Raw genomic sequence first — 22,541 nt, 5'->3', positions numbered from 1 at the left:
CTACAGTGACGATTGAGAGTGAAAGAATTACACAACCAAAGTTTGCCAGTATTTTTTACAACATTTAACTTAATTACTCACCAGAAACAACTTAAAGTCAATTGGAAACACAGCTGGTACTGGAAATAAATTAGCTAAGGTCCTCAGGACCGTTTCTATTTATTTAAGTTAATGAAATTTCAGTTTGTTATTTTGTTAGTTTTAGTTAATCATAATAAGGTTCACTTTACACCTGATTGTTCAGCACTATATTTTGTCCTCATGAACAGATGAGGACAAGACACAGAGCCGACTCATGTAAACCCTTCTGTGCTTTTTTATGACACTGTTTGGTTATTGCTGATGTAATTGGAGAACAGCCAATACAAACAATAGGAGGGAAATGAATCAAATTTGGTTCAATAAGCACATATAGTTACCTTTAACAAACTAGATTGGATCATTTTAATTTTTACCATGGTAAAACATAAGCTGATCATTCAGAGAGAATATAAAACTGACTCAAGAATGTTTTAATATCTCCTGGTATCACATTTCGCTACACCCCTAAAAAAAACCTATAAAACGGGCAAACTCCTACCCCTCTAATCAAAGTTTAAACAGTACGGCTTTACAAAAACCGTCCAGTGCTGTCCGTCATTGAGGAGTTTTTAAATTTAAGGGAACTGCAGCTCGCAGGAGAAGATCTCTCTTGCTCAGAACGCAGCAGAGACGGTGAAAATCATCTGCTGTGGCAGACTGACGGCCCGTCCTGTCCTTCAGCAACAGGAGATTCTCATAATTATGTTCTGAAATCTTCAAATGCCTGCTGTCTGTTTGGAATTAGTCTCCATGGCAACGGACCAGACCGTCTGGCTGTGGCACAGACACGCTGATGAAGTGGTGTGTTATGATAATTGTCACTTACCGAGACGCTGGACCTGGAAACATGCAGCATATTTGGAAGGTGGGCACATAATGAGCCATGTTTTACCCCCCTCTCCACCGCCCAGCAGGGGGTCTGTGGTGAGCGTCAACATCAGCTACGACAGTGTGTGACCTGAAGATTTTATTCCTGGGTTTCTGCAGGTTTCGCCAACTCAAATTTAAGACTATTAAAAACCTTTTTAAAAAGATAATTAGGAATGAAATTTAAGACCTAGAGCACGACAGAAATGTACAAAAGAAAATCGCACATTTCACACAGTGGAAGTGCAAAGCTTCTTTGCATAGAATGGATGTAGCATCGTACGGGTCAGCAACAGAAGTGAGCTAAAGGCAAAGACAAACCAACTGGAGATAAATTTATACTTAAATTTGGCAAGTGCTTTTATTTTATTTTATTTTTTGCAATGATAGACGCAAAAAAAAGAGAGAAAAGCTAGCTGTAAGGGTTTATTGGAAGGTAGTTAGCAGCAGCCTCAACCACCTGGAGTCACAGATCACAATGAAGACGACTGTGTGTGACTTAATATTTTACCTGACAGAAAAGTTCCATGAGAAAATAAGGCAGAATATAGAGGATTTAATAGTCCTGCCACAACAAAATTCTAGACCTCTGATTAACATATTTAAGACCAACGTGCATATTTTCCAATGAAATTCAAATATTTTAATGCCTTTTTTACGAATAAAATTTAAGATTTGTGTCACAACAGAAATTTTATTTTTTAATTAACATATTATAAATAGCAGTGCCGAGCTTTTAGCACAGCATTCATGTAGCTTGGCAGCAGAAGTGAGCCAAAGGCGAAGACAAATGTCGTCCAGCCAACTGGCAATGATTACATTTCTCATTGAAGGGTGCAAAAAAGCTAGCTAGCTACAGGGGTTTATTGGAAGTCAGTTAGCGGTAGCCTCAACTACTTCTACGTCTCAGAAACTAATGAAGACGTCTGTGTGTGACTTGGTCTTTTAGCTGACAGAAAAGTCCCACGGAAAAAATAAACTATATAGTATATTCTAGGTTAAATAGTCCAGCCACAACAAAATTTAAGACCTGTGATTAACATATTTAAGGCCAACTTACATATTTTCTAATGAATTTAATACATATTAAGGCCTTAGCTGTAGATACATGAATTTAAGACTTAGTAAGGATGCCTGTACTCCTTGCATTATATCTCTGAACACGTATGACTGGATAACAACTGTTGGTTTAAGACGCTATCATATCCAGTTTGGCGAGGACGACTGCCACATGACATTTGTTCCTCACCTTGGGGCATTCTCTGACAAACTGGAGTCACTGGGAGGTGAGGTCTGAAGTCTTTCCTCCACTCCATCTGGCTTAGAGGGGGGCCCTGATGTTGTCGACTCTCCAGCTTCTGGCTGCTGCTGTGGTTGCTCCTCCTCTTCCTCCTCTTCCTCAGCAATATCCTCGTTGCCCGGCTTCTCCTTCCCTCGACCCTCGCTCTCGTTGTCGCTCTCCTCTCCTAAAATGTCGTCCACCTGAATTGGGTTTGGTTTTGGAGGGGGAGCTTTTGTTTAGTTTGGATTTTTTTCCACTCCTTAGTAACACCAGCATTAACACATTGAACACAAATCTCGACTCTGTCTTCTACAACCCAGATGTAACTAAATAACTCAACTAGTTTGAGATGTGTCTAGTGAACTCTTGAAGGGTAAATGAACTTGGGGCCCCATGATGCTGTGGCTGAAACAGGTGTGTCATTTCTTTTTGGAACAATGCTCGTCACATATCCAGTAAATCAGCAGGACAAAAGGTGTGTGTAGGATATTTGGCAGCATTAATGAGAACAAAGAAGATATACACTGGACTACCACTTATGGACGGTTCAGAATTTGTGGATTTGTCTGTGGAACGTGACTCCAAACTGTTTGTAAAAACTTTTTCCATTCACCTAATTTTTTGTAGGGCATATCTGAAATATATTGAAGGAAAATCCAGGGTGGAAATTTAAGAAACTTCAACACATCCTATTGGCTGGCGTTTGCAAAGTGGCCAATCAGAGACAGCATTGTATTTTCCTTCATACTGACTGGCAGAAATACGGAAGACTGCTGATGCTAGCTTCTGTGGTGGTGCTGAGATGGTTTCCACTGTGTGTATTAATGCATATTAAGGTATATTTGGTATTTGAACTATTAAACTAGGCAGTTATAGTCATTTTTAGAAGAGTCTCAAACGATCGTGGATCATATCTATAATAAACGGCGGTGGACTCTTTAGCTTCGTACATTCTGTCAGGACAGAAGAGACATCTGTGATACTTTTAGGGCCGGGGCCTTAATTTTTAGCTTTTTTTTCTTCTTCTTTTTAATGCAATTAATAGAGTTATATTACATATATACACACACACAACAAAAGATTGTACACTCGTAAATCTGAAGCATAAGCGATATCAGCAAACAGCAATGGACGACAAAGCCTCCTCTCTTGGCTCATCGCTGGGTTAATTTTTGCTTCAAAAAGCGATCTGACTGGACGCTGGAAAATACTATTGTTGTGTTCAAGTAGTGCCTAAAGGAGTTAGCCTATCAGTGAAGCTATTTAAGCATAAAATAACATCTCAATGCTAAACATGTTGCAGGAGAACAGAGGTAAACACTAATGTCCACCTCCACATTTTTAAGGGAAACATTTTTTTCAAAGTTCCTGGAATGATCCGGGGTTCCTGAAACACTGGAAAACTGAGTAGGTTTAGTAACAATTTGATCTAATGGTTGAATAACCTAAATAACAGATTAAAGCACATATCTCCATTGTTGAACTAATGTGTAGTCACTAATTTAGCAACCAGGGTTTTTAAATTGAGAGTATTGCTTAGTTTGTCTATATATGGTTTTTGATTAAAATGTGTAATTAATTACAGGCCCTGTAATTAACTCGATAAAAAATTATAATCGAGTCCCACCACTAAATATCTTCTAAAAGTCATTTGTGCTAAGAAAAATAAATAATAATAATCTGCACAGAACACAGTTAATCAACTCAAAAGGAAAAATCTAGACAATTGAAGAAGCGGAGCACCTGGCAGCCGGTCATTTCTTAAGCTGATCATTACTGACCCGTTCAAACGGGTTAGCCTCTTGACAGCTTTCGGATCAATATCAACGGGTATAACCCATTGCTTTTTAAATATCAACTCGTTTCAATCACTTTCTCTTTGGTCAAAACAACGATGAATGAAGAGGGACGAACGTTTCTGGCTCCGCGCCAGGCTCATTACAGCCACACGCTGCCGTGTCGATGACAGGAGGGACGCAATGTAAGCTAATCCATACAGGAACAAGGGAAAAAATAACACTCGTCTTTGTTCTCTTCTCCAGCTTTGCTCGGATTTGATTGAGGCCAACCTTGTAGGCGTCCGTCACGTTACAGGCAACAGATCCAAACAAAAGAGGAAAATGAGCTTGGTTTGTTTCCAGAATAATATCAATTCACCATTTCATTTTCTCGTCTTTTTGTCAGGCTAAGACTGTTCCATTTCTTTGACGTTTCCCCCACCACCGTGTCCTGCAGTTAGAAGCCGAGAAGAGTCAAAGAGACGTAACCTCAGTTACTTTTGCGCTTATTGACCCACTTTCTGCCATGACTGGGTTCAAAGACACACGCCCTGACATTTTATTAAAACAATTTCTTGCTCTCTGGGCCACAAAAATGGGTCTAATTCGTAATAGAACCAGCACTGAATCCCACAGATGGGATATATTTTACAAAGCGTGGGAATGACTGACTAACTGAATGTAGTGTGAAGCTCTTTAGGGTCCTCTGGACTTCATAAATCGCTGTACAAACACATTCAGAATTGGGTTTGTCAGATAATCAACAAAACATTGTTCTGAATATCTGCGTTGCTTTATTATTTTGTTTTTAATCAAACTGCAGACAGGCAGTTTTAATCTGGTTGGCAAGCAAGGTCTTTGTTCTCACATTGTGTCATAAACATGTCGTTTTCAGTACCGTCCTGATGATGTGTCCTGAAAACCCATATTAGTCAAAGACAGAAAAGCTTTTAGTGGCTGGAAAGTTCCCCCAAGTCTCTGCCTTGCATTTGAAGAGGTCTATAGAGATGCTTAAGATCAGCACTTATTTCCTTGCACCATTAAAGTAAACATCATCTCTCCCCATAATATCAACAAACACAATGTAATGTCTGCAGAGATCATTTAGAAAATAGTCAAGGACTGTAAGGCAGTGAAGTAGGGATTAGTGATCTGGTTTTGGAACCAGAAATTATGGGAAATCGGCTCGGTGTGGACAAAGTTTGGTCAAGGATTAGCTTTAAGGTTGCTTAAAGCAATAACAATGTTCAACAGTTCTTTCATGGACCGTCTTTGTTAGTATGACTGAACCTGAACTTGTTTGAGATAAAAACGTAACACGACCTTGCATGTGTCATTATTTGGACATTTCATTCAGGTCGATGTTTGCCTGATGCTCTGACTCTTGTACTTTAAGTGGTTCAGTAGCTGCGTTTCCATTACAAATGTGTGCAAAAATTCATCGATATTCCGCTAATGTTGAAAAACCACAACTATTGTGATTCCATTAATTAAGAAATTTGTTAATCCTTTAAGTCATTCAAAAACATGACCATTCAACTGCTTCCTGTTGTCTTCTTCATGGTTTGTGCCAGTGGCAACATGAATAGGGCGTCACAGGAGTCATGTGACTCGTGTGATGCGAAAAAAGTTTCCACTGTAGTTTTTAAAACTCCAAAAAACAAAACAAAAAACCCTAATCCTACTGCAAAAACTTTTTATAGAAAAAAAAATCCCAGTATTTTCAAAATTGGCTTGTTTCCATTGAGCAAAATCTTTTTTCTCAAAATGTTAAATTCTGCAATTATATGGTCAATGGAAATGCAGCTGGAGATGGTTGAGGTCTGAACAAAGATAAAACTAAGACTGAAAAATAAACATGCCGTTTTGAAAAGAGCAGCAGATTAATAGCCCGTAATATTTATTTAGGCAATGGAGGAACTCAGAAATGAATTATTTTTCTAAGGTCTTTTGGGGTATGTCTCTACCGACTCTGATGAAGACACAGATGGTGTTGAAACGTTTGCACAACAAAAACTGAAAAGTGATCAGTGAGCACCAGCCCCTTCAGTCTTTACCAGATTAGCAAATCTAGAGTTTAAAAGCTTCTGCTGTTCTTTGTAAAGTGTTTGTGAATAGCAATTTCGAGATACAAATTATCAATTTTTTACCCTTTCTAATGCAACACTCCCCATTTATCTTGGCTTTGGACAAAGTCCAACAGTAAATTGGCATCTAGTCCTTAAGTATTTAGGTTCTTTAAGGATAAAACCCAAATTTAAATGCAACAAAAAAAAAATCTATTAAGCCGATAGTCTGCGCATTCAGAAAAGAAATCATTTTTCTCTTACAGGTACCTTCAAGACAACATAATTAACTACACAGCTGGTGAAGCATGCTCTGTCCGTGATTACTAGCCTTTAAAAACAAATGAATCTATTAATCTCCACAAACAATGAAGCAAACTTCCAGCAGAATCATTTGTCCTTGCTATAATCAAAGGCCAAGCACAAGAGAGCCTAAAACTTTTTAAAGCAAAGTATGTCATACCCTCAAAGCAGCTTGAAGGCAGGCTTTTCATCTCGAGACTGAAAACTCTAATGTCAGGTGTGATTCCAGGGCACAGAAGCTACTTTAGGCTCAAAGACTGCTGAACGATTGTGGCAGAGATCTTTTTTAAACTACCCCGTGGCTCACTGAGTCTATCTAAAGGTGGAGAGCAGAGTTAGATGGAACAGATATTTGTTTGCGGTCAGAAGGTCCATCATCGCCTTTGAGTTTGAGCCAAGAAGCTTTGTGATTCAGACGAGGCTGAACGGCTGTTGTCTGACTCAATCGGGTCTTCGTTTTCGTTATTTCCTCGAATGCCTTTCAGCCCGGACATTTCACATGAGGAACACAAGATCACCCAACCAGATGGGTAAGGACCCCGAATCGGCTGACAGGCGACATGTGTAGCGATTAAAGACCATCTGTGTGGCAAATGATTTAAGGCAAAGAGCACATGGACACCACGTCGCATAATTGTACAAATTCAAATTACAAAAGTAAATTTGTTTAGTTGTTCACGCCAATTTTGAAAAACAAACAAAAACAAAAAACAAGTGTTTTCCATAAAAAGTTTTTGCGCTAGGATAATTTTTTTTTTCAGCCATATTGATATTAGTGTATTTTGCAAAACTGCGACGGGAACACTTGTCTTCATATCACTCGAGTCAAAAGATCAATAACCAGATGCTACTATTGGAAGAAAAGAAAGAAGACAGAAAGGGGTGGATGATGATTGTGCGCCAGGGTTTTTTTTAACGACTTATCGTGCGACTAAACTTATTTAGGTGTGACTTTAATTGCACTTCTTATTTAATGAAAAGACCGCAACAGCAAAATTGCGTTGTTTTTTTTTCTCCGACAGCGGAAAGTTTTGCGCACATTTGTAATGGAAACACAGTGAATGAGTCGATGGGTCGTACAGGCAAACCAGGTCAGAGGACTTTTGCTCAAACGTCACGAATGTGTTTATCCCCTTACAGGTTTCCGGACACTTATTTTATGCACAACACTCTGTAACACACATGCTATGCTACACACGAAGCCTCTGTTAGTTGTATGATGTAGATTTGATTCGTTTCTGAATGATTGACTTTCCTTTTGTTAAGAGAAATCTGTCCAGCAAAGCTTTTCATAAGACGTCACCTCATGTCTGTGATGAAGAAGATTTCGGCCTTGGAAATGTATGTAAAGTTAAGTGACTCTAGTTGCCCCATGTCTTATTTATATTAAGCCTTCACTACCCAGATAAAAACCCATTGAGATCAAAACCTCTTCACTCAGGGTGACCTGGCCAAGAAAGACAGCAGCAGACGGGATCAAAGACAAGTAGACCGATGAAACAAAAATTGATTATAAATATATAAAACAAAATTAATTTGGGAGTGCAGGAGTTCAGACAGCAATAATAATCTTAGAAAAACAGTAGCAATTTAAGACACAAGCACTTTTGATAGAATATCCGTTGTCGTATTTTCTTTTCTTTTTATTTTGCGTTAAGCCTTGAGTGAAAATTGTTCCGACAGTTTTTGTTCAGCTTGCAAGATGTTCCAAGAAAAAGAGCAGAGAAGCTAAAAACCTGCAATTTAAGGTATAAAGTATTCACAGTTCTCAATCTAAGTCGAGACGCCTTACACAGCTAACATTTCTGTTCAATCTCGTGAAGCCAATGTCCTCTCATCTCATGAAATGAATTCATCGCCCATCTGTGTGTGCCTATCCTGCCTCCCTCCTGATGGGTAACGTAAAGTAGGGCGAACACGAAACGGCCTCAAAACGTGATAAAAGCAGATCCACCGAAACACTCACCTATAATCTCTGCAAACCCAATGTTTAAAATGTATGCATGAAATTCAGCTGGAGGTGGAAACTGTGGCAGGCAGAGATTCATCTGCTGGGAAAGTAGATGACAGTCAATTACTTTGGAATGAAAGCCGGCAATTAGGAGTAGCTGGAACAGTCAGAAGAGTGAGTGGCTGTTGCCCAGAGCAAAAGCGTTCGGAGCTGAGCGCGGGCCAACTTGAAGGAAATTATTGGCCAACGCCGAACTTTGAATAAGTTTCTGTTCTTCTGTGTTACTTTTCCACTTAATATCTTTTGATATCGCTGGCCAGGCTGCAGTCTGGTGAAATTAATGTCATTCAGAAGCTTTTCCATTCGTCGTTGTGAGTCGTGACAAAGTAATAACCTATGTAGGCATGCAGCTAAGCCACATTATTAATTAACGGGTTTCATTATTCAGGCACAATTCTGAGGATGCCATGCAACGATGGGAAAGTGTTGTGGCTCACAGCGACTGAGGAGGAAAAAGAGAAACGGTAAAAGAAATAGGGCGACATTTCCACCAAACTGATTCAGCTCTCCTGCGACGAGAACAAGCTGCATGTAATCTGAAGGTGATTTTATTAGCCGAGGTCTGACTGTTAATGAAAACACGAGTGTTTCTACAAATCACGGCAGCCAATGGGAGGGAGGAATAATAAATCTGGATTAATGTCCTGCGGCAGAACAGACGAGGCAGGAAATCTCAGCGAGAGTCTCTTTATAAATCCAATTAGCGTTTATTGTTCAAAGTCCTGCTTTTGTACATAATGCTTTTACAGTTCCATGAAAATGTTTAAAACCAACTGAACTTCTCCAACATTTATCAAATTTCAAAACACAAACCTCGGTGTGCAATACTGCGATTTCTTGGGATAAACAAAGTGGTGCATAATTGTAGCTGCTTTTCCATTACAAATGTGTGCAAAGATTTTTTTGATATTCACCAAAAGTCGAAAAGTCACAATGAGTGCCATTTTGTGGAAATTGTAGTCGGCTATTTTACAGAAGAGCTGTGGATTCAACACGTCTGAATGACGAAACTCGACTTCAGATGAACTATGTGATGCTGTGAGTCCTGTGGTGAAGAAAGCTGCGCCGTGTTCAAGAACGCCAACGCCTACATGTTTGTATCCTAAACACGATGTAGGATACAAACTCGCAGGATGGGAAAAAAGTGTTTCCATTGCAGTTTTGTGAAATACACAAATTTCGACCACCTGATGATACTGCAAAATCTTTTAAATTAAAAAGCAAGAGTTTCCATCATTAAGCAAATTTATTTGAGATTACAATATGTGTCAATTTATGCACAATGAAAACGCAACATGTGAGGTGGAATCTCATCAATCTTTTAAAGTATCGGATTAGGAAAAAGTAGAGGGAAACGTCAAAATTCGAAATAACTTCTGCAAGTTAGCACAAAAAATCTTTTTTTTTTTTTTGCTTTTCTGAAAAAGAAAAAAAAAAAAAGATAATCAACTATTGGGGAAATGGAAACATTTGCAGAGTACGTCCTGACTTAACTAACTTTCCCATCCACTGGTGTGTTAATGTCTTACCAGAGGCATGAAACTCTGGAAAAATTCGACATTTTTCCAGAGTTACCTATGGGTTGTTGGAGGTCGTGTTTTTTTCTGATGTGTGTGGTCCATGCTAGTTTGCAAACTACACTCCCTGTTTGTTGCAGCCTTGGTGTAGCGTCAAAATCTGACGAAACTACGCAGGAGGTAGGCCCAACGACAACACAAAGTGGGACCGGAAGGACTCCTTCGTTGGAGCAAAAAGGTTGCTTGAAATCCTGATGGGACAGGAAATTAGCTTAAATCCTCCTGACCTGCTTTGTAAGCTCTCAGGCCAAATCCACATCCTAATGGAAGGCCACTCCGCCGGGAACAATCCCAGCTCCGATTCACATTTTCCCTCCGCCCGCTTCCTCCTACGTGCAGAAGAAGCTCCCGCTCCGAACGTGGAGACCACTCTGATTCTGTTTCAGAATGAGACTTCTTAAGACGATCTGCAAACAGGATGATACTGGCTCTCTCTCCCCAACACCGACTCAGTAAAAGAAGAGCCACACTTGCAGCTGAGGGTGAGTTGAGGCCAGTTACATAAGGATGAAATAATATATATATATAAAAAAAAAAAAAGGAGAAAGATGGAGAGCACAGCCTTGGGTGAAAAATCAGATACCAGAGAGTTCTTAGATGAGTATAAACTGCATAGTTTGGAAATGTTTCTGAACAAATTACAGCTAATTAGAAGGGTTGCTAATTTCTCTGAACTGGGAATAGTATCAGAAAAAAGAATTAGCAGAGGATAGCAGGTGTCTACCTGGCTGTAAACATCCCTCTGGGGGGATTAACTCGATGTTGTGGGTCTTTGAAGGATATTACATCTTGTCTACATGGCGTCTCTTTATATAAGAGCCTTGCTTTGCTTTACAAATATGGTGTAAAGCTCGAGCAACCACATGAGGCAGTGGCTTCTTCCTCTGTGAGGTTTTTGTTTCCATTTAATTTTTACAATTTCCGAAGAAAAAAAAGAAAAAATTTCCCCAAGCATTTCTCTTACTTCTAGGAATGAGCAGCAGCGCCTCAAAGGAGAGGTAATGAGAAGAACCAGATGGAGATTTAATAATAATAAAAAAATAAGTTATTTAAGAATCTGAACTTGAAGCTAAATTTACAAAGCTGAACACTCACAGGCCACTTTATCACCTGTACATCTGTTCTTGCTAGAGCAAGAATTAGCTAATGTTGATGCGTTTAGTTGATCAGTACGTCAATCTTAAGGCTAGCTTTAGGTGTTAAGATGTGCCAATACGACTTGCTTAAGTTCTAACTGAGCATCGGATTTGAGAGGAACGGATGACTTTGAATCTGACGGGGTTCTTGGTTCCACAAAGTCCGGTCTGGTTAGCCCTGTCACAAGAACACATTTTGCTGGACAATAAATTGCTCCAAACGTTACTGGTAGATTTTTAAGTACTATAAAGGTAATGACAAAGTAATAATGCAAGAACACACTCTAAAAGATCAGAAAACTTAAAATTCTAGTGAACACTTAACACTGGAACTGGAAGACATTTTAAATATCCAAAATAAACAAAACATCAAATAAAATGCATTTTGAAGTCTTTGTAAACAAAATTATCCTTCAAAAAAAGAGCTAGTTGTGACCAAAGCACCAAACTGAAGACTTTTATCATCCAGTTTTTGGCAGAAAGAGAGAAAAACAGATACACAATAAATCATGCCAATGGAAATTACTGAGTTTGTTTTAATTTATCATGCAATTAATTGATATATTTATTATTGTGACATCCCTAGTCAAAGTGTTTCAGAAACTGACCAAATAGTGTCGCCGTTAGCACAATCTCATAGCTTTTAGTTATGGAGAGAAGATCAGACAAAAACATGATCAAATATTTGAGTTTGATTGGTGGAATTTTTCAATTTGGACCAAATGAACCAATTTTCACAACATTTCCACAGGAAATTCATCACTGCGATGATCTCTATTCAACGCACATGCAAACAGATATTAATGCAGTGTCACTATAGACAAGTTTACGTTCAACAAAAAGTATGTGGAGCACACCACCAGAACAGACAAAATACAGACTTAATGGCTGAACAGTAGAGCAAATAATAATAATAAAAAAAGATAAATGTTTGCCGTTATAAACACATTCCTAGAAAATTTATTTACTGCAAATTCATGCAGAAACTCTTGGCTCCCAGTAACACCTGAAAAGCTCGTACAGCTCACAGAGGAGGTAAGAGATCAATATCTGCAGGCCACTAAGTGTGAGCTGTGATCATGGTAACAGAGGGCCATGTAAAAAAAACCCTCCTATGATCCAACACTTAATGAGTCTCGTCTCTCATGGCCTCCATGTCAAACTGCACGGTCCAAAGCTCACATTAATGATAGACCACTATCACCAGTTCCTTATTTCAGCTTGTTCTGTTTTTAGGTGCCAAATGAGATTTTTTTCAGGCAGAATTTAATAAAGTTTGAGAACTGACCAAATGCTGTCAAGGCATTTGATCCAGAAATGAAGAGGTAAAAGTAAACAGTTTAATTTTTTTTAAATCCTCTTTCAAAGTCAAGTTTCACGTTTTAGGAAAGTCGGTTTGTCTGAACATCAATGAAGCGACTGCATGAAAAAGTTGAACTTTCTCAGCATGAAGAGAGTTAAAAAAAAAAAAACTCTCCTTCAGGATCCTCTCCATCACAGCAAAACTGAACCATCCGACAGACTCGCTAGATTAATTTAATTGTGCCATTCCGACATCATAACTTGTGTTTACGCTCCTGCGAGTAAGTCATGAGCGAGTCGATGATAACTAAGGAGAGGCCCATAAAGCCCTGACAGATCCGCTCGGCGAGCTACAGCATGACTCATCAGCTTTGCTGACACAGTACAGTAGAGGTGTGAAAACTTCTCACTGCAAAGACGCATCGCTTTGCAAACGATGCACAACTCCAAACAGTGAGGCTTGGGGTTGTTTTCCACTCGGAGAAAACTGGATTTTGGAAAAACAGATGGGAGATCTACAGTATTAATAGCCCTTGGAAGGTTTTTTTTTGGGTGGCGGGGGGCATTTTCTCACGTTATGACCTCAAACTTTAATCTGTTTTTGACTGAAATTTTCAGTGATCTCGCAAGTCGATGTGTGGAGATGAGGGGGCTGTTTGCAGTTTCAGATCATGAAGCTCTGGGGCGTTTTTGGAAATGAGGGCACAGCCAGGAACTCAGTATGCTGGCCGTATACTGAGTTGGACATATGCTGCCTATGCTGCATATGTGTGAAGGACTTTCCCTGTAACTTACTGAGATTCTGCAGCTTATTGGCTTTGCATCATTTCACATTTTCACCTTTGTTCTGGAATCCCTGTGTTTAGTTGATCAAAATATGAGACAATGACCTAAAAGTGGAGAGAGATGATATAAACTATGAAGTACACCAAAAATGAGTACAGAAATAATAAGATTTTAAAATTTGGGAGGACAGACAGAGAGCAATGTTACTGGTTTTACGGGTGTAAGGCTGAAACGATTAATTGGGCTAATCGATTATCGAAATAGTCATCAATTGATGTAATAACCGAATAATCGTTAACTTTAACGATTATTCTGCTGACTAAGAAAAACTCATTGGGTAAAAAAAAAAAAAAACATTTTTCAGACAAGTAATTAAGCCAAAACTGTACAACAAATACATATACACCTTTCGTGTAAATATGTTTAGGCTTCACACAGTTCAGATGTACTAAAGGAATGGTACGCTATTGCATTTTAGGCAATACATTGTTTATTTTCTCACTTAATAAATTTATTATTGTTTACTTGCATTTTTTTATCTATTTCTAATATTGCACAAAACGGTTTAAGTGGTTAAATGAAAAATTTGTATAATATGCCAATTTTTGTATCTGATTAATCGATTAATCGTCAGAATAATTGATTGATTAATCAATTAGCAAAATAATCGTTGGTTGCAGCCCTAAACAGGCGGCAAAAACCCCCCGAATCAGTGAGACTAGTTTGACGAAGACTATTAGGAGGTGTTGCTGGAAAACATAAGCTGCTGTAATGAACGACAGAAACTGTGAGAGCCTGGGAACCGATGGGCTGCGGAACGACTCGAGCTCTGAGAGTAAAAGTTGATTGACCTCGTATTTAACTATCAAAGAAACGCGTGACTTCGCCCACTCAGCTTCTGTCTGACAGAGTCAGCTTCCTGGACTTATCCAGGCGCATGTTCATGTTCCTCACACATGCAGAAACTCTGCTTTATTCACAACTCTGAGGAGAATTCTGTGTTCCTGTTTAGAGGTCTGTGAGGGACGAAAAAAAAAAAAAACACTTCAACCAATTCTCAACTGGGTGTAGTAATCCGGCTTCTACTCAACAGACTCCCTTTAGCAGTTTTTTAACTATATAGTTCCCATTTAGAGGCACTTTAATCATGTGCAATCTATTAGGATATTACAGTTTTAATCTTAGACTGCTGTTATTGTTTTTTTTTATATGCTGGCATATGGAGAAACACGTGAAAAGGAACCGAATGGGGGGTCTTGGGGAACATCAACACTTTGCATATTTTATGTATGCGCACACTTTGAGGCACTTCTGTTCTGAAGAAGACAAGCGGTTTGGGGTTAAAGGTGTGAAATTCACAGCAATCTGATAAGTCAATTTTAGCTGCAACTAAATTATTTTAGTTTTTTATTCATCTCAATTATTTGGACGATTAATCAGATAAAAAGAAAATTACCCAATTCAGTCTTTTTATGCAATATTAGAAACACATTAAAAGATGCAAATAAATAATTTAATTCCTTTTTCTAAATATTACAAATATTCTGTAGCCTAAAATGCAATAAAACGGCATTTATTTAGTGTAGATTTGATCATTTGTAGCAAAGAATAAAAAGATTTCTAACATTAATAAGTGAAAAGCTCTGCCCTTTTCGCCCGACTTAACATCTGTTGACTATTTTTGGATTACAGCATTAACACCTGGATGGCAAAAGGATTTTTTTTTATTTTTTAAAGAATTTGAATCAGGTGAAGCTAAAACTTCCACTTGAGTTTTGAGTAAAACATAATCACAAACAAATATTTTTTTTTATACATCTTAAATGCAAAATGTACCGCATATGTTTTTTGTACAAGTTTGGCTGACTGATCTGATGATTAATCAATTACTATATTAGCTGACAACTGATTCAATAATCAAGTAATCACAATTAATCAGATTAATCACGACTAATCCAATTAATCGTGATTAATATGTTTCATTCTTTTGGCAGAATTGTTAATATTTACCATTCACAACCTTTAAGGGTAGTTTTTAAATGGCTCTGCTTAAATGTCAGAGATGTCTCAGTAATTCTCAGAAGAAATTGTCAAACTAATCTCCCTGTTGCTCTTGTTCTGCAGCAGCCTAATGTCTTTCCGAGATCCGCCGATTCCAGAAACTGATTGTATCCTGGTGAAACTGCAGGCGTAGCTAAAAATAGGTCCATCTGACACAGTCGGGTCATGTTGTCCTGGTGTTATTCAGTGAACTAAAAAGATTATCTTACTTTAATGCGAGTGGCGGGTAAGTATGCCGAGTTCTGGTAATGGGCCTCGGTGTCTAGATCTAGCAGCGGTAGATGGGGAAATTACAGATAGATTTGGGGATGTTTCCTCTCTTCATGGGGAAACGGCCTTCAAAACAGAGATGCACTGATCCACTTTTTTCACTTCCTGTTCCGATATCTGAGGTTTTTTATTGGTCAATGCTGATCCACAGACATGAACAGTGATTTCTTTATTCATTTGTAATTTCTTCAAATCAGTGTTAAAATACAAAAAACTGAAACATGAACTGAAGTAGAATCTGCTCCCAGATATGCGGCTTAAAGCAAACAACTGGACTCGACTGAATACTGATGTATTGAACAAAAAACGGACACACACTTTCCAAGTCATCAAATGGCCAACAAGGCTTCAGGAAAAGGTCACACAGCTGGTACTCTGCTGCTTTTCTCCGCCCGCCGTTCTTTGCACATGTTGCTCCAGATAAACTGACGGAGCATCGCGTAACCGTCGGTGACATTTAAATGCGAGGCTGTCCACCTGACTCAGACGTTCTGCCTCACTCCGGCCAATTAAGCGCGCTACTGTGGTGGCCCTGAAGATCTGCAGCGTTTAAGAATGTCAAAGACTGCCCTTTTGCTGAGGCGTACGCCAGGAACGTGGCATTTGAAACTGTGTTGGGAAAGGTATTCTGCTTTTGAGTCAATTTATGTTTTAGTAAAAAAAAAGAAAGAAAGAAAAAAAAAAAAGATGTTAAAGAGGGATTTAGTTGTGCTTTGAGGAGCAAATGGTTGCCCCAAAGGAAACGGCGACTGCAGCATATTCACCAGTCCCTCCAAGAAGTTGTGATCGCAGCTATTAATTAATTCATTAATTCACATGTTTGAAAATTTTGTGCAGATTCCAATTTTCACTGGACATCGTAACTTTCCCGCAATTCTGACCAATCGCTTCAACATTTTTCTGCATTTCCTTCCAGTCTGACCAATCGCAGCAACTCGGATAAACTTTGACCGATCTCCATTTATTGTCTATCAATAGTTTTTAATCAATTTAGAGAAATTCATAGCAAAGAAGAAGGAAATTAAACTATAAGCTTGAAATGGCATCAATAAAGCAGTCCCACGATTAGGCCTGTCACAATAACAAATTTTGCTGAACGATAAACTGTTCCAGAAGTTATTGCAATAAACGATAATATTGTTGTTTTGACAGTATTTTAAAAATAATATACCGGTAATGGCAAAAACTAATAATGAAAGAGCATATTCTAAAGATCAGTAAACTTTATAGTTTAATGAACATTTAACACTGGAACTGGAAGACATTTTAAATAACCAAAATAAACAAACAGCACAACAAATAAAATGCATTTTGAAGTCTTTGTAAACAAAACTGTCCTTCAATAAAAAAAAAAGAGCTAGTTGAGACCAAAGCACTAAACTGAAAACTTTTATCACGCAGTTTTTGGTAGAAAGAGAGACAAAAAAAGAGATAAAATGATAAATCATGCCAATGGAAATTACTGAGTTTGTTTAAATTTATCATGCGATTAACTGATTTACTGATTATTGTGACAGGCCTACCGATGATGAATCCTTGACCATCACTTCTCACTGTTCGTTTAGCCATTTATATTTTTCGGCTATTACTGTAGCTTTCAAAGTCATTTTCTAAAGACACGACAAATCGAGCTTTATAAAGCAAATGTTCAAGAAGGAAAACGGTGAAGTAGCCGAGAGGATCCCAGCTGAGCCGTCACATCAGAAACAAGCAATTCATGAAAAGGTAAAATCAATAAAAATGGCCCTGAATGTCTTTACAACATGCCTCGTCACATATTCCACTTAGTCAAACCACAGAGGGGCCTTTGTTTTTCTGTACAATAATCACTTACTGAGAGGTTCTTGGCTCATCTCGAGGGTCTGCTGAGCAGATCTCTCCGCGCTGCAGCATTATCACAACTCAGTCTCAATTAAAGAGCATTATCCAGGCAGGAGGTGCCGAGTTCTCCGTCGTTACTAATCACTTCACCTGCCTCATGAGGTCCATGGATGTAACATGCAGAACGGCGCCGGATATGGAATGGAAGGACGGGAACGGTGCAAGTGGAGAGCCAGAGGGAAATCAAAGGAATGTGAAGAGTTTCAGGAGGACTGAGTGGTAACCACCATGTTTAAAACCACAAAGGTTTGTGGCTGACCTCTGACCTCCAGCTGTTGACCTTCACCTGTCAATACTGATTAAAGCTACACCGTTCCAGCTGTGAGCAGGGATTATTCATTCATTAGAGGACGAGCAGTTATTGCACTGGTTATCATGGAAAAGACGTTATTATGATGAGAACTATTATAATTGTCTTAATTGACTTCTTAAGACAATTATAAAGCCAGACTATGTCTGCCAACCTTCAGACTATGTTGGCGGTTTATCTAATACTTTAATCATGGTTAATTGATTGCTGAAGTAATCGTCAACTCGTAACTGAGTAATCGTTAACTAGAGTTAATGATTATTCCAGTTATCGTTAGCTGGAGTAATGGGGAAAAAAAGGATTATTTTTCTGACTCAGCAACACACTGAGAGCAGCAATTAAGCCAAAACTGTACAAAAGATTCTGGATTTAAAATGAGAAACATTGTTCTTCACTTCAAGTGGCAGTTTTAGCCTCACCTGTTTAGCTTGTATGAGTTTTAAGCAATATAATAATTTAGTTTTATTATTTAAAATTCACTTGTGCATTTCTAATATTGTATAAAATAAGCGCAAGTCGCTAGCTGAAAAATCTGCAGAATGTGCCAAAAATTATTTAACCCATTAATTGTCAGAATAACCGATTACTACAATAATCTGTAGCTGCAGCCCTGCATCCAAAATACTTTTATAGAAACTAAAGTTTCTTTTCAAATAATTTCTTCTAGACTGGAAAAAACCCAAAAGATTCTACTTTGGGAGTTCCAACCAAGCAAGATCAGGAATATAAAGGACGGATTATGAGCTTGTTTCAGATTTAGAAAGTGAAGTTGTTCATGTAAATAAGGGGGGGGAAAGCCTGTTTAGCTTGGAGGGAAGCTGAACAGGCTGCAGGTGGACGTACTTCCAACCACCTGTGAGGTGACGATATTAAAACATATTCAGAAAGCAGCTGAGTCACTGTGTTATGTGCTGTGTGTGCATTCACAGTAAAAGCCTCCAGAACGTGTTTCTGCACTCTTTACTCTACCCAGACCCCAGGCGGCGGCGGTCCTCACCTCTTTGTCCATGCTGTCCAGGTCCTCCTTGCAGAGCGTGTACAGCGGCATCGTTTCCGACATGCTAGGCTGCCGCTCCCGGCGGGAAGGTCCCGGCTGCTCGTCATCCTGACTGGACCCGGCCGCCTCGTTCTGCTGACCCTGTGCGGCTCCCCTGAGGCGCAGGAGCAGAGGAGAATGAGAAAACCAGTCTGAATGTTGGAACCGGTTGGCAAATGGGGGTTTTTACACATTCACATCTCAGGTACTTCATACTTTTCCAGGAGTCCTGGGGAAAAGCACAGATGCACGGATTCAACATTGACTTCTGTATCAGTCCTGACACTGTAAAACATCTAGATCGGTGACAACGTGGCCAATCTATTCAGTCCAAGTCTGTTTTGTGCTCCAATGCTTTATTTTACATTAAGAATTATTGCACTTTTTGACCCATTTGAACGGTTTGCTGCTGTTTGTTTTTATGTTTGACCAAAATGCTCAACCTATTGATTTTATCATTTTCAATTTCTTTATTATTTATTTTATATTGGCTGTTTTTACATGTTTGACTAGCGTGTGAAGCTGGTCAAACAGCTTCACACGCTGCACATGTGCACCAGTACACATGTGCACATGTGTACTGGTGCACATGTGCTGTGTATTGTATTGTATTGGCCGATACTAAACCTCTGATACTGGTATCGGTATCAGAAGTGAACAAAGTGGATAGGTGCGTGCATCCCTGGAAAAAATTCAATTTCAAATTCAACTTTTTGCTTTTAAGCTCATTTAAAGACACATTAACATTAAATATTCTACATTTTAGTGAATCTATTTGTAAAAAAAAAAAAAAAGAAAGAAAAGAAAAGCAGAACATCAGAAGAATAACTTTCTGTCACTTTGTACTTTTATATTTTTTCCTTTCTTTGTGCCACTCAGATCTTTGTGGGCCTCACCAGGGAGCAAGACTCATTTGCAAAAATGCAAAACACAATCAGCTTTTAACCGTCCACAGCGACAAAAGCAGGGAGGTGAAAGCAGGCGAGCGACGATGGGAATCGCGCAGGACTCGGAAAAGCCTAATGGATGTATATGCAAATGCGAAAGGGACGGCTTCTCCGATTCCTCCGGGCGCTGCTTAATTGAACGGATCTCCTTTGATGATTCTCTTCATTTTAAAGCAACTCGCTGAAAACTTAATTGTGCCTCTAATCCATGAATAAAATAGGGCAATTTTCCACTTCAGATGATTAATCACAGAGCATCGTCAGAGATCTGTTCAATTTGAGGATGTTTTAAGGACGGAGGGCGGCCGTCTGGGGTGGATCGGGAATGGAGAAACGGTAAAAGACGGGACGGAAAGCGACGTTCTTATGTTATTTAAGTGAAACTTGGAAGTCATTCAAAAATAAAAAAGCATATTCCCCATTATCATTCTTTATTGGCGTTTTGCAAATAGAAATCATTTTGGTGTAGTACAGAAAAGACTCACACTCCTTCAAGCCAGTGGGTGATATATTAAAGAAAATGATATATATTCTTAATTATAAAGTATATTCCCACACACAGCTGTCTAACTGCTTTAGATTAGCGGGCAGGTCTAAATAATTATATCCTGAAAAACTCAGATGAAAAAGAAAATTTGTTTCATTTATATTAAATCACTGGATGATTTTTTTTCTAAACTTTGCTTTAAAAAGAGAGTCAAACTGAAGACAAGAGGTTTAAACACTCATGTTGTGTATGGAGTATGGTGTACATTCATTCATCCATACCGCTTCCCACGCCCCCCCTGCAATGGCACGGCGCGCCCCACAGTTTGGGAACCTCTGCACTAGAAGATGTTGTAACTTAAAGAAATCTGAGGATAACAATAACAGCCAAAGGCAACTCTACCATCAGTGCTCAACAAAAACATCTGCATCTGAACCTCTGCTCTTATTTCTACCAACCCTAAGGCTGTTTCAGGTTCGTCTCATGTTTCACAACGGAACCAAGTGTGAACGGGACAGGAAGTCACCCAGACTGATGGGTGACTCACTGATGGGACTGTTCTGGTGAATCACTCAAACAAAAAGCTCGGCTATCGGTAGTTTTTCTGAGTATGGCAGCGTTCTCTGGTGAAAGCAAAGGGAACGCTAAGAAACTGAGTGGTGAATTGGGTGACAAAAGGATTATTACTACATTTTATGATTATCAATGTTCATAGTGATATAACGGGTTGAGTTTAGTACCTGAGACCAGACTGGTCCATGCGGTCGGAGAGGGGTCCCGACGCCTGGAGGTAGGCTGCTGGACGCGCTGCTTGAGGGCCCCTGCGGATTAGCTTCCCTGTGACCGAGTCGTAGGTCCGGGCCTCTGAAAACGCCCCTCGGGGTCTGGGGTGGACGGGAACTGGCTGGAAAACGGCTTTCTGCAGGCAGCCCTGATTGTCGAGAAAAGCGGCCGGGCTGTTGCTCCTTCAAGAGACGGAACTGGGAGTTTAACTCCGTACTTGGGCTCGTACATGTTTAGGTGCTAACAGATTAGCCTGGGACATTGTGGTTCTGGTACCGTGGCGTCCTGGAGTAATCCTCCTTCAGGGGGTACAACTGCTCCTCCACCCGCTCCCAGCGCTCCAGGCAGCTCCACAGCCAGTCGGGGTTGACCACATGGAGGTGCTTGCAGCCCTGCGCCTGCCGTACCTTCTCGGTTCCTGCGAGAACCGCAGTTGTAAGGAGTTTGGTGAAACATTAGCTCACAAGACAGAACAAATATGGGATGTATGAGAAATGGATGATATATTTGGAGGGACACTTGGAATGCAAATAATTTGTTTTCACATAAAGGCTACAAACACTAGAATCAATAGAAGAATCCATTCTATGTTTGACATGTCTGTCTACAGTGGTGGACAATGCTAACTAAAAAGTTAGTTGTGTCAACTACTCAACTACAACTACAAAAAAACAGTTACGTTAACACTAAAGCTCTACACAAACATGGTATTTTCCCAAGGCTAATGGTAAAGTGCTAAACATGGTATTTAGCTAATGCTAAAGTGGTACAAAACATTGTATTTAGCTACAACATGACGCAAACATGTCATGTTTTTAGCTTAAGCTAATGCTAAACCACTGCACATGGTTTTTCGTTAAAGCTAATGCTAAAGCACTACGCCAATGTGGTAATTAACAAAAGCTAATGGTAAAGTGCTCCACAACATTACATATAGATAAAGCTAACGTGCTATACAACATATTAGCTAAAGCTAAATCACTATACCAACATTGCATTTAGCTAAAGCGCTACACCAAAATGGCATTTAGATAATGGTACAGCACTACACTGACATGGAATTTAGTTTAAGCACCAATTATAATATATCTGCCCTTGAAAGACCACAAGCAGCAATTTAATTTTGACATAATTTATATGTTCTATGATGCTGTCCTTTATTTTGTTTCTGTATGTTTCTTATTTGAAGTAAAGTTATTGGGGGAAAAAAAAGAGAAAGTTACAGAACTGCTGTGTAAACAGTCATCACCTACTTCAAAATAAAAACATAGGTATAAATGTCTACTTAAAGAACAGCTGATAAACCAAAACTTCAACACAGACAACAAATTTAATTCAAGAGAGTGTTTACAAAACAGCCAAATAAATTAACAGTTTAGAATAAAAAAAAATGGGGGAAGCTAAGGCCATTATTATTTTCAAAGTTAGCAAAAGCGCTAAGCAAAAAAATTAGCTTCGCCATTAGTGCATTAGTGGAAGTTTGCCCAACAAAGTCTGTATATATTGAAGAGTTTCTGTCAAATTCTTAGTAAGGTTGCTTAGTGACTGAGTTTGGAAAAACAATGTACCTGCTCCAC

The 22,541-nt window shown here is 39.1% G+C and overlaps 1 protein-coding gene across 4 annotated transcripts in view; it reads right to left on the bottom strand.

Annotated features, from left to right (window-relative positions):
- The window catches only part of ctdp1 (CTD (carboxy-terminal domain, RNA polymerase II, polypeptide A) phosphatase, subunit 1), a 64,355-nt gene that overhangs the window by 30,027 nt on the left and 11,787 nt on the right, over positions 1 to 22,541 (bottom strand). For 3 of the 4 annotated variants that reach the window (XM_014998504.2, XM_088010092.1, XM_088010093.1), the window contains 4 exons: positions 21,241 to 21,382; positions 20,922 to 21,146; positions 18,709 to 18,862; positions 2,198 to 2,430 (listed from right to left, as the gene is read on the bottom strand). In XM_014998504.2, the coding sequence (XP_014853990.2) occupies positions 2,198 to 2,430; positions 18,709 to 18,862; positions 20,922 to 21,146; positions 21,241 to 21,382 (754 nt within the window). The remainder of the gene's footprint in view (positions 1 to 2,197; positions 2,431 to 18,708; positions 18,863 to 20,921; positions 21,147 to 21,240; positions 21,383 to 22,541) is intronic. The other variant, XM_014998511.2, reaches the window with a different exon arrangement.

This window comes from Poecilia mexicana, unplaced genomic scaffold (assembly GCF_051168715.1).
Source record: "Poecilia mexicana isolate PSO_F unplaced genomic scaffold, ASM5116871v1 scaffold_11, whole genome shotgun sequence".
NCBI lineage: Eukaryota > Metazoa > Chordata > Actinopteri > Cyprinodontiformes > Poeciliidae > Poecilia > Poecilia mexicana.
The sequence above is the reverse complement of the archived record's forward strand: the minus strand, read 5'-3'. Positions and strand labels throughout refer to the sequence as shown.